The sequence below is a fragment of the Tripterygium wilfordii genome, chromosome 4, assembly GCF_013401445.1.
Source record: "Tripterygium wilfordii isolate XIE 37 chromosome 4, ASM1340144v1, whole genome shotgun sequence".
Classification (NCBI taxonomy): Eukaryota; Viridiplantae; Streptophyta; class Magnoliopsida; order Celastrales; family Celastraceae; genus Tripterygium; species Tripterygium wilfordii.
In genome coordinates, this window is record NC_052235.1 from 15,712,924 (window position 1) to 15,725,534 (window position 12,611).

Here is a 12,611-nt window from a genome sequence, read left to right on the forward strand (position 1 = left end):
GCCGTTTGGGGAGGAGGACAAGTAGATTGGTGTGTTTACCAGATTTAGCTTCCGTTCTTCTTCATCCGTTCTTAGTTTATTTCAATAAATTTGCTTGGCAAGAATACACTTTTATGAATTATTGCTTTGGGCCCTTTGTGGCGATGTTGTTTGGACCTCTTGATGAGGTGTTCTCCCCTCATGGAGTTCTTGTGTTGTTTGTTGAAGCTCAGTTTTCAATCGGTATGCTTCTGTGTTTGGTGTTCCATAGACGGTGTTTATGGGTCAGATTTTGGACAAAGCATATCTCCACGGGACAAAGTTCCTTCGCTTGATAGGAGCGTGCTTCTTGTGGTGGTGGAACGGAGCATCACCTTAGCTGAGATGTTTCAACTGATTTCTTTACTGTTTTGTGCTATAAAATTTAGCCTAAATCTATCTCTAGTTTATTTTCCTTTTGTTTTCTTTTGGCTGCGACCCTTCGGATTGTGTTTGGTTACACCATGTTAACGTTCTTCTCGTACCAATCTCATCAATTCGATTGAGAATCATCCGTCATTCATTAAATATCAATGAAAATGCACGTAAACATGGTACACAAAAAGGAAAATGCTTGAGAGATCATATTTGAACCCCCGTCCTTGTGACAAAAATGAAAGCAGGGCTGTTGTTGGTACTAATTTATTAGGTATGTCTTTTGGGGTTTGTTTAGTATGCCCTAAAACTCCCAAATCCATAATGGGTCAATGTTATAAAGTGTCCTTTAAATTGGATAAAGCGATAAAACTATTAAAAAGAGCAAAGACTACACTTTTGACGTTTCGTTATTATCTATCTATCTATCTAGGTTTTGTGATTGAAACGCCATGAGTTGGCGCAATGTGAGTAGTCGCCCACCGTAGAGTGCTAGCCTTCTGATCACTCTAGCCTTCTGATCATTCGTTAATCACGACTACCCCACTTGAAGATAGAAGCCAATAAGTGAATCGATCGGATTTCAGGTGGATTGGTGTTCCTTCTCTTGCGGGAACGATGTTTTTCTGTTGATCTTGGTTTTTGTCCTTTGCTGAGGCTGTAAAAATGGTGTCTTGTTCAATCCCTGCTTGGATCGGTCGGTTCCTCGCTTGCCTGGGGTAAGTTTGTTTCATTGATGAAGACTTTATTAAAATAAATAGATCTTGTGTTATGGTGAATGCTATTCCTGGAATTATTTTTCCTATCATGCGTGGTTTCAATTTAAATGGAAGCAGTGTTTGTGTCTTTTGGGGAAGAAGTTTCTGGGTTTTAAGATGGAAGAACAGTGAGCATAGATTTTCCAGATTTACTAATTTTCTTTATATATTTGATATTTCAGACTGATTTATGGCCCTTTTTGGCTATACTTTAGGGCTGCAAATAGTTGGAAGCTGTAGTTATCTAGTCTTTAACACAATTATCTAAAACTATCAAAGTGAGCCAATCCATGTCCTTGAGGGGTTGACACTTCCCTCCATCCTTCAGTCTCACTGAGAAAGCTAGAACCACTGCTGGACAAGAGGAACCCAAGTGTTCAAGTCAGTCTTTGTAATTTTGTATAAATATGCCGGTCAGGACAAAGCAACCTGACTGAACAGTGAACACATGGTTTTGAACAGACATGAATGTCACTTTGTATAGTAAACCCTACTGTTTTGGATACGAGGGTGCATTTAGTTGAATAAGTTAGGGTTTACTGTCTTCTTTTTCCCATTTGTTTCCTTATGCTTCGGTTTTCCTGATTTATTTTACAGGCCGTAGCCTTACTTGCTTACTTCTTTAATTGAAATTTAAGAAACTCATTCGATTTCGAAATATCGTGGAATTGGCTAATTAATACCACTATGCCATACCACTCACTCTTAAATTGATTTGGCTTCTCCAACTGTCAAACAAGAAATCTATGATGCTGTGTTATTTGCCTTAGTCAATTGAGAAACGTATTTGATAAACTGCATCAGGAAGTCTATAACAAAGAATATTCTTGATGATTATGATGGTTCTCCTGTGATACCGTTGAATGCAAAAGTGAATTGCTTTTCTATCAGTTCTAAGTTCGAAGTAGATATTCTTATCTGAGTATCTCCACCAAGGGGACATTATTGGACAAGTTAAGTGCATAGTATTGCACTATTGCTCTTGCAGATATTGATTGAGATGGTAATGCCGTGATATTTGGCAATCTTACTTGAACAGTAATAATTTTGTTGTGGGTACATGTTCTATTTGTATATGTTGCTTGACATGGTTCATAACAGAGCAGTGGTTGTTTTGGATGCTGTACTAAACCCACACCAATTATTGCTGTTGATGAGCCATCAAAGGGTTTGAGAATACAAGGGTTTGCTGTGAAGAATCCTGGCATCTCAGATGGTTTTTGGAGCACAAGTACCTGTGACTTAGAAAACAGTGCTGTCCAGTCTCAAAGAAGCATCTCTTCTACCACCATATCAAACCAAACCCTTTGTCAAAGCAGTTCAGTTGGTAGTGCTAGCAACAACTCCGACTTTGTTAATCATGGCAAGTTTTTTTGACTTTGCCCTCTTTATATCTAATTATTGCTAAGATTTGTATGGATTTTTATGTTTTCTCATATTGGATAGTTCTGTGATTTTCTTTTCAGCGGGCATGTCGACAAGTTATATTGGTTTTAGCCTTTTAGGGATATTAATTGGTTGGAATGGTTGTTTGCTCGTCACTTTTAGTCTTAATAAGGTTGTAAAGGCAATCATGCTATTTTCTATTCATATTTATACGATTTCTTCATGGTTGTCTGCTGGTCTTGTGAGTTTGACATTATGTTATCTGCAGGTCTTCTTCTTTGGCATGAAAGTAGGCGTCATTGGATTGAAAGTAATGGCAGTCTTGAGAGTAGAACTCTACAAAGCAGGCAGCCCAGACTAAGGTGGTTCAGTAGCTCCTCTAAAAATTCGTAATTTTCTACATAAAGCTTAGAGGTAGCCAGAAGCTTCTTTCTCACCAATAAAGAACGTCAGCTATTAATGGAATGATCTTGATGAACCATTTGTTATCTCTTCTCTGACAATAGTTATATCATTTCTGTCAATTCATGATTCACATGGTGTGGATAGACATACTTCTAAAGTTGGATAAAATGGGGAGAAGTCCTTTGATTGGAATTTACAAATTCCACTCATTGATTCATAAATACTAGTCCCCCCAATACGCACTTCTTGCATATTAGGGATTACTTTTTGTCTGATCATTTTTCGTAAAACGAGTCCAACAAATCGTACAAGGCTGCTACCACCATGTTGCCTTGGGAGGCCAATATATTTAGCCTCTAAATGTGGGTGGTTGATTTCACCTAAGTTGTAGCCGTTAGTCCTGTTTAGAATACCTAGAAATTATATAGATTCATCAGAACAAATGCGTATTTTTATGGGATTCCAACTTGCCAGTTTCTTTACAATTCTGTCTTGGTGGTCTCTTCCATTCATCCCTTTTCATGTATTTGACTCCATGATTTACGCTGTCTTTGCAGCTGGAATGTGACTTATGAAAGTTTAATTGGGGCCAGAAACCCTTTCCCCAAGCCTATCCGACTATCCGTAAGTCTCCTATTCAATTTGTTTCTTTGTCTACTTTTGCTTGCATGTTCCGCTAGCTATGTACTTCTGTGATTTGCTGACTTCAGTTTGAATATTGACAGGATACGATTAATTTTCTGGTGGATGTGTGGGAGCAGGAAGGTTTGTATGACTGATGAACTAACTTGCAGGAATCTTTTAGGTAGTTTTTCCAATACATATAAGCTTTTAACACTTTGAGAGGTTTCTGTATATAACCGTGTGAAGGGAAAAAGAAAAACTGAAAACAATTGTAAGATGCACATCTGAATTCTTTCCACTTTGTTCTCACATTTCCAATGGATATAGAAACAGGAACTCGCTTGTTTATAATTCTTGGATTAGAACGTTTAGATGTTATTGAGCTTGGTCATCCGTGCTTGCAACGACAAGCCCAAGATGAACAAGCATGGATGAGAGTTTTTAATGGGGATTGCAATTTCTGAGTTTGGTTAATGAAGCTCATCTGCCATGTATTAGAATTTTCTATTCTCAGGTAATTGGTTTATTTCTAATTTCGTCGTGTAAGACTATGGAGATGCCATGAGAGAAGCATCGTCTCTAGAAACCCTGTCTGTCATCTTCTCTGGCAGAGCCCAGAAGCTCCTCTGCCTTGTCAACCCCAGATCCTCGTACAGATTCAATGAAACTGCGGATGCAAATGCTGAACATTTTAGCTGACCAAACATGTTTGTTTTTGGGTGAATTTGGTAGTCTCCATGCCCTCCACTTGTTCAACTGGTTTGGTAACGTACTAGAATCTCGAGAACCAAACAGAAAGCCCATATATTTATCACTTAGTGATCTGATTGTTTACCAGATTCAATGAAACAGTGACGAAGGGTTTGTGAAGTTAATTGGGGAATGCTTAATACATTTTCAGCTGATGAAGCAGAGCTTGTGTTCGGCACTATTTGGGATTGCTCGCTAAGGACCAATATTTCTAGCTTAGCTCACTAGTGGTGACAAGGTATATACATGTACATATAACTTCTTTTTTTTTAATACCGAGAATCGCACCATACAAACTTTCCCTTTTGACATAACAGTCTAAACTCGGATTGTCAGATTTGCGTGCATAAAAGTTTTTTACATGACAACTGAATAAAATTGATCAAAATTCAACGCGTAGCCTCAAGAATATTGCTTTAGTGAGAACGAACTTAGGATATCCCGAGTCCATATATTTTGATCCCGAAAAGATACATCAATTAAGTTATCACCCAAGTAGTTTGTACAAAACATAACAAACAGAAACATACATAATTTAGGTTTCAATTCAGTTTATGTCAGCTAAAACATATTAATTAAAATATTTTTCCAATACCAACATGTTAATTGTGGGAGATTCAAGGCCTCAACCAAAAGAGAAAAGTTTGACAAGAGATATACATTGCGGAAAGTCAAGAAATGATGATTTTCTTTGATCTTCCTTTCCTTTTCTGTTTCTTTTAATTTTCTTGGCAATATAATGAAAAGAAAAATAGATACATGCACATCCCTATACAACAACAAACTATCCATTTCTTCTCTTCTTCCAAAAATCAGACAATCATGGGTTAACCTCAAACTTCTAATAATAATAAAATAAAAATAAAAATCAACTTTGTCATACGATGGCTTATCAAGCCTACTATGAATCTGGGCAATTAAATTAAGTCAGTCCCACAAGTTTCAACAAATCCATTTGACTAATCCATACCATGTGTGTATGTGTCTGACCACCTCAAAAAAAAATAAAAAACTTTTTTAAATTAATTAAATTTAACATATGATGGTGGGGTGGAATACCGACGATGATCGAGGTATGTGTCCAACTAAGGTATTGTGTATTTATTTTAAAAAATAATCTCGACTACCCACTTGAACATATGACCTCATGAAGGAGGAAAAGTGAGTATCCGATTCAAATATACCATTTGGTATAATTGTATAATTGATCACTTGAGAACTCACTTTCCATCTCTACGAAATCATACCGTTCAAGCGAGAGGAGACGTGATGATTTCCTGAAATAAATACAACATACATTACGTCAATCATATTTTCTTTTTGGATTGTTGCTGACACGATTCATTCACCTGCAGGCACCTTCATGTGTTGAGTCTAGTGTTTTCATTCTATTTTATTTGGGATTTGTGAATATCAATTCCTACTATTTTAAATTATATAATATTTCTACTATTTCTTTCTTTCTTTTTGTTTGGTCGGTAAGAAAATTAATTTATGATGATATTCTTCCTGTCTCTCTATCTCTATCTGATAGCAGACACAGTTGTTAATATATTTATTTATACTGCTTACACCATAATTTATCCAGTGCACCATAATACCATATACATAATTACTTGTTACAAACATATAATTAATTAATTAAATTGTGTGAATGCTCAAAAGCTTTGAACTTTCCAGGAAAATTTTGTCGAGAAAAGATGATGAATGTTCATGCATGCAAGTCAAGTTGTGAAGGTGGGTTTGAGGTTTCACAATCTAATTACCTAGATCCAATGATTCTAGCCCCTCTATTCTATTTTTTTTTTTTTAATTTTATTTATGGTCCATGCCCATTTGTTCTTGTGGGACCATCAAACCATATCATACACAAGGCCAAGTCATAGTCACCTCAATTCATGTCACAATTAAGCTTGTAATAAAATAATAAGAAATTAAGTGCCACGTAGGCAAGCCCCCTTAAAAATCTATCTTTTGTAAATATGATCAAACTTGAATTATACAAAATTTAATTCCTATAAAAAAATTGTATACACCAACCAAATCACTGAAAAAATAGAAACAAGATGGTGTGTATGGAATGAGTCTTGTTAGCGAATTGAGAAAGTCAATTTAAATTCATTTTTTTTAAAAATCGAAAAAAATACTATATAAGTTTGTTCTTTAAAGTTCCAATATGAATTTAAACTAGAACTGTGAAATTCGTATGTATAGAAATTTTTCACTTTACGATACGGTTGAGTTCATTTGACTCTAACCCATCTACCATCACACCATGCTAATTATATATCTTAGTCTTCTTTTCAATTTTGTCCATTGATTGAAGATGGACCCTACCTATAATGTATTCATATACATATATATATATATACACACACACATCACTTCCCACGTATCTCTTTATATATTACCTATCAAATACAATGCACACTCATCAAAAACTATTGTCCAAGAGAAGAGAACCAAAGAGGCTACCATCCACTTGCCCCTTTTGAGATGGGTCCACACTCTTTTTGGCTTTTCTTACTTATTAATTAATTTATTATAGTAAGGGCTGCCCGTTGCCGGTATAAAAATTCCAACAATTGTGTCTAACCAATGGTTGATTAAAGTGGTTGACTTCTCAAGGCAATTTGGTTGTTAATTCATTTAACGTGGATGGATATCTTAAGCTCACTCGGCCCACGATTTTTCCAATAAAAGGATCAAGACAAGTAGGAGGGTCAATAAAAATTGTTAAGAGGAAAAATGGTAAAGGAAAATGACATTTCTATGTGTATTTGCGTAAATTAAATGTATAGAAACATGTGGGTGATAAGTGATAATCTAGTCCTACATATCTTTAGGACTAAATCATATGGATTCGGAAGATTTTGAGTTCGATTTTCACTAAGAGCAATACTTTTTGATGCGGTATGTCCGGAGCTTTCCCTTGTCCCACATCGAAAGAGTGGGAGCAAGCCGAGTGTCATATATGTCTGAGGCTTGCCTTAAACTAATACCCAAGGTTTTCGGGCCAGTCTTGTGAAGAGGCTTTGTTTTGGGCCTTGGGTACAGCCGACCCAAGTGTGTATTGGGTGTCGGTTGGGCCTGGGTAGAAGTTTGCATCACTTTTTGTGGTCACACGCTAAGTTTTGACTCAATTTATAGTGAACAAAATTTGTGCGCTCGGCTTGACGACCCGAGTTTAGGCGCATGTGAGATGTCCAAACGGAAAATTTGTATTTTGTCTTTATCAATTACCAAATTTTTTTTGCATGTATAGCTTGAATGAATTATAATTATTATTTTCCATATATGGCATTTTGCATGGTCAAGACTTTATTAATGAATTATAATTATTATTAATAACAATGCTTCTTCCTCTCATAAATATTTTGCGTAATTTTATTTTAAATTCAAACACACTAACAGTTTGACACATTGCAACAATCATTTGCTAAAATTAATTAGTTGGTAACCTGTTCAAATCGAATTAATTAATTAGTTGATGGAAATAATAGTATACTAATTAAAGCAATTATATGTATTCAACTCAATTTCAGTTCCTCTACCATAAGTTTCTTTAACCGAAAGTAAATTGATTGAACAAAGATGAATTTTTTCTTTACTAATTTTGTTATAAGTAAATATATATACATCCAACATGAACAAGAAAATAAAAAAAAATTTAAATAAGTTTCTTACCAAGTTAAAGGTTTTTAAAATTATTTTTATTAAAAGATATGAACTTTAGCATTAACATCTTGCGAGACCGTTGACATCTAAAGACTCGAAATTAAAAAAAAAAAAAAAACTGTTAAGAGTTCATTTCACGTCGAATTGACATAATCCAACTGAATAACACATAAACAAATGTTTAAGATACATTTTCTCTCAAACAACAAACTCATTTTTGGGTCTAAGAACAAATGATGACACAAAAAAAATAAAGTCGTGCAGATATTTAGTCAGAGTGGATAATATTAGTTTGTAGTTTTTGAACTGAATTTTCTAATAGAATCCATAATACATCTAGTATCCAAAATTAAAAATAAGCCAAAAATCGTATTTTCAACAAGTATATTATGATAGATCATCCATTATATCTTAATTTCAACAAGTATATAGATCATTCCCAGTTGTTTTTTTTTTTTTTTTGAAAATTGCAAGCAAGTCCAACTGGTAAAAATATATGTGAAAATGTACTTACATTTTAAAAATTTTAATAATACAAGACTCTAAATTAAAAAATAAAAAACTGAAACAGCTGGTTCCCGGTAAAGTATGTAAAGGCGAACCGTTGGACCGAGGCAGAACCGATTTTGTGGAAGAATGCATTGCATGTCTCAAAAGCAAGTGCATCTCTGAAAATATTTACATATATATACACACACATACAGAAATGTCACTCAGCATTTCATTTCACACCCAACAAGGTTTCCATTTCAAATTCTCTCCTCCTTTCTTTTTTTGCCCTAGTGTCTAGGGTTTAAAGTTCCTCTCCAGACCTCTCTGATTCTTGGTAATGCATTCAAGCTTTTGTGGTGAATATCTGATCTGCATCTTGGTGTTCTTGTTGATTTTGTTTTCAAGCATCTGCCTTGTTTTTTCTGGGAATCAAGGTTTCTTCTTTGGGATTCAGTCATGCCTACCCTCGTTAACTACAATGGTAAGTTTTATGGGTCGCTTTATTTTTGTGCATTTGTCTATTTTTTGTGGATTTATTATATGGGTTATGCTTAGTTTTTGTTTGATTGATAGAAAGTATGAGCTTTTTATAGAATTATGTTTGAGAGAGTGATTTTGAGAAAGTTAGTTGGACTTTTTTTTTTCCTCCCCTTTTGTGTTATGTATGGCAAGAACTGTAGGTTCGCAGCGTAAGGGGGTTGTTAGGAAATTGTATATTGATTGTCTCTGAATGGAATAAATCCTTTAGACTTATCTTTGATAGTGGAAATGGATACCATATTTGTTCTGGATTAGGTGATGAATCTGTGTGTATATAGTATTCCATTTTTGGTTGGTCTCTTTGCTTTGTATCTTGCTGCTGTTTAGGGTTGTTATATGGCTTTGAGCTCTTTAGCAGCAAAAAGGTTTTCTGGGTTTTGTGTGCTGATACGATACTATGCCAATGGGTTTTACAGGAGACAATGATTTCCATGCTGGGGGCTCTCATTGTACAAATTCCATGCTGTTTCCGATCGGATCGCGTATGGACGTCAACGGCCCCCCTTGCAAACGGGCTCGCATTAATGCCACAATGCTCTCCAGCCGAAGCGAGTTGGCACAGAATATGCTGCCATCAATTGAAGTTCTTCCCGATGAGTGTCTGTTTGAGATCTTTAGGCGCCTCCCTGGAGGCAAAGAGAGAATCTTTTGCGCTAGTGTCTCCAAGAAATGGCTTACGCTATTGAGCAGCATTCGAAGGACTGAATTGTGCAAGATTCCGGTTCCTGAAGACACTGATATGGTTTCATTTGAGGAAGAAAGTGATGTTGAGAATGATGGGCACCTTACAAGGTCCTTGGAGGGGAAGAAAGCAACAGATGTGAGACTTGCTGCAATTGCTGTGGGAGCTAGGGGCCATGGGGGGCTGGGGAAGCTTTTGATCAGGGGAAGCAATCCCATTCGTGGAGTATCTAATGTTGGTCTATCAGCAATAGCCCGTGGTTGCCCTTCTCTAAAAGTCCTTTCCTTGTGGAATTTACCTTCTGTTGGGGATGAAGGTCTATTTGAGATAGCTCAAGAGTGCCGCTTGTTGGAGAACCTCGATCTCTCTCACTGTCCTTCAGTTTCTGACAAGGGTTTGGTTGCAATTGCGGAGAAGTGCCCCAATTTGACAGCTCTTAATATTGAATCTTGTTCTCAGATCGGTGATGGGGGCATACAAGCTGTGGGAAAATTTTGCCCGAGGCTACAATCCATCTCCATCAAACACTGTCCTCTTGTTACAGATCTGGGAGTATCGAATCTATTGTCATCGGCATCTCCTGTCTTGATGAAGGTAAAGCTGCAGGCTTTGAGCATCTCAGATACATCCCTTGCTGCCATTGGATACTATGGCAAGGCTGTTACCAACCTTATTCTCTGTAATCTTCCGAGGGTGAGTCAGAGGGGCTTTGTGTTCTTAGGTATTGCTCAGGGTTTACAGAAGTTGGGGTCTTTGACAATCACTTCTTGCCAAGGGATAACTGATGCAAGTCTTGAAGCCATCGGAAAGGGCTGCACAAACCTGAAGCAGATGTGCCTGCGTAAATGTTGCTTTGTGTCCGACAATGGACTTGTAGCTTTTGCTAAAGCTGCAGGATCTCTCGAGGGCCTACAATTGGAGGAGTGTAACAGGGTCACCCTACTAGGGATTGTTGGAGCCATGTCGTACTTAAGAAGAAAGTTGAAGTCTCTCACCCTGGTGAAGTGTATGGGAGTGAAGGATATGGAAATGGGGTTACCCGTGTTTACACCTTGTGATTCTCTTCGATCCTTGTCCATTAGACTCTGCACGGGATTTGGCAGTGCTAGTCTTGCTTTGATTGGAAAATTGTGCCCACAGCTCCAGCATGTAGATCTCAGTGGGCTATGTGGGATAACTGATGCTGGGATGCTCTCACTATTTGAGAGTTGCAAAGATGGACTTGTCAAGATGAATCTAAGTGGCTGCTTCAATTTGACAGACATCGTAGCTTCGGCTTTGGCCAGGCTACATGGTGGTACCCTTGATTTGCTTAATCTTGACGGGTGCAGGAAGATTACTGATGCTGGCTTAATGGCGGTTATGGACAACTGCTTGGTACTCAGTGATCTTGATGTGTCTAAGTGCTCAATCACCGACTCTGGTATTGCATTCCTGTCTTCTGCGGAGCACCTTAGTCTTCGGGTCCTCTCATTGGCAGGTTGTTCTAAAGTAACAAACAAGAGCGTGCCTTTTCTTAGAAAGTTGGGAAAGACCTTGCTTGGTCTGAATCTCCAACAATGCAATTCCATCAGCAGCAGCAACGTCGACTTACTTGTGGAGACTTTGTGGAGATGTGATATCCTCTTCTAATCAGCAATGGAACAGTGTCTCCATTTTATGAATTAGGGAGTGAATAACTCCTAAATAACCTGATACATGGTAGAAATCTACTTCTGTGCACAAATGGGGAGTCATATTCAGCATATAGTTTTTGGCCTTTCAGCAGAAGGGCCCTGTTAGCAAACTCAGTGGCTTGGTTGTTTTCAAGAGGACTCTGGCAGACCACTTCTCCATCGTTTTTTCTCAAGCTTTCTTGACATGAGAGAGCTTGTTGCCAACTGTTTTGCCTCCACTGATGGGAGGCGTTCTCTTTCTTGACCATGGTTCTCAAGAATACAGTTACCAACCACTGGATTAAGGTTTCCACCTACTATTATACACCCTTCATCATTTTGCATAATGTTTTATGTTAAGCTGAATGTTCCTCCCCCCTGGAGTTTCAGCTTCTGTCCTACGTTAAGGTCCGTGTTTCTGGCCGAGTCGAATGCAGTATGTCCTTTGGATTAGTTAAATGCTAGCTCTTATTAGTGTCTTTCATCAATGTCTGCCAATAGTTGGAGCTCTGTAAGGTATTGTGACATTACTTAGGCTGTTTCATGCTTGGTACCTCCCCAAGTCTTGGCTGTACAGGCTTCTGGAGTCTGTGAAATGTACTCAGCAACTATGCTTATTTAGTAATGAAATGTTACATTTGTCTAGCTAAAATTCCTTTCTGTGAAACAAATCATGGTCAATGACCCTCAACCTCAACTTCTGTTCCTGATTCTTATGGAGAAGAACACCATCTGTTACAATAATGTCTGTACTGTTTGTTCATCATTTCATGTTTTAATTGGCTGTCAATCATGTTTGAGACATTGAGCTGACCAGATCCACACAAGCATCTTCTAGAGGGTGCAAAAAGCTGGTATGGTATCACTCTCGGTCACCAAACAAAGATAATCTTTGTTACACGAACATCTTCGAGGAGGGCAAACTCGTATAATGTCGTTTTCGGTCACCAAACAAATTATAGAATAACCTGACTACAACTAGAGTGTTTGTGCTTATCCTTTGAAGCATTTTCCAGCCATATTTTTGATAAAATTAAGCAAAACCATAAATTCTAATTGAAGGATGAATTTTTTCTATATGAAGAGAATACGTGAATTTAATGGGTTTTTCTATTTAAGAAATTAGTGTTTTAGACAAAAAAAAAAATCATGAATCCTAAACGGATATTTGATGAATTAGGCAAAACTGTGAGCATATTTCTACATAAAAGATTATTTGAATTTAACCATTAAGTCATTATAGGAACC

At 37.1% G+C, this 12,611-nt stretch overlaps 2 protein-coding genes across 3 annotated transcripts; both read left to right on the forward strand.

Annotated features, from left to right (window-relative positions):
* The first annotated feature begins 757 nt into the window (after positions 1–757).
* LOC119995874 lies at positions 758–4,040 on the forward strand. 2 transcript variants are annotated; one of them, XM_038842341.1, is made up of 5 exons: positions 758–1,112; positions 2,258–2,514; positions 2,618–2,709; positions 2,806–2,899; positions 3,500–3,547. In XM_038842341.1, exons 1-4 carry the CDS (start codon positions 1,060–1,062, stop codon positions 2,896–2,898), a joined length of 495 nt encoding a protein of 164 aa, XP_038698269.1. In that variant the 5' UTR covers positions 758–1,059; the 3' UTR covers position 2,899; positions 3,500–3,547. The 2 variants fall into 2 exon arrangements, with proteins under 2 accessions (XP_038698269.1, XP_038698268.1); XM_038842340.1 differs by lacking the exon at positions 2,618–2,709 and adding an exon at positions 3,668–4,040 and having other exon boundaries at positions 777–1,112; positions 3,500–3,566.
* A 4,661-nt stretch (positions 4,041–8,701) lies between these two features.
* LOC119996750 (EIN3-binding F-box protein 1-like) lies at positions 8,702–12,015 on the forward strand. Its single transcript, XM_038843506.1, has 2 exons — positions 8,702–8,967; positions 9,443–12,015. Exons 1-2 carry the CDS (start codon positions 8,943–8,945, stop codon positions 11,338–11,340), a joined length of 1,923 nt encoding a protein of 640 aa, XP_038699434.1. The 5' UTR covers positions 8,702–8,942; the 3' UTR covers positions 11,341–12,015.
* The last annotated feature ends 596 nt before the right edge of the window (positions 12,016–12,611 follow it).

Bases quoted from the DNA above. Each gene is read 5' to 3' on its own strand.
- LOC119995874 (XM_038842340.1), top strand. From the start codon at position 1,060: ATGGTGTCTTGTTCAATCCCTGCTTGGATCGGTCGGTTCCTCGCTTGC. The intron at 2,515-2,805 runs GCAAGTTTTTTT...TGTTATCTGCAG, and splicing joins CTCCGACTTTGTTAATCATG to GTCTTCTTCTTTGGCATGAA. The intron at 3,567-3,667 runs GTAAGTCTCCTA...GAATATTGACAG, and splicing joins CCAAGCCTATCCGACTATCC to GATACGATTAATTTTCTGGT.
- LOC119996750 (XM_038843506.1), top strand. From the start codon at position 8,943: ATGCCTACCCTCGTTAACTACAATG. The intron at 8,968-9,442 runs GTAAGTTTTATG...TGGGTTTTACAG, and splicing joins TACCCTCGTTAACTACAATG to GAGACAATGATTTCCATGCT.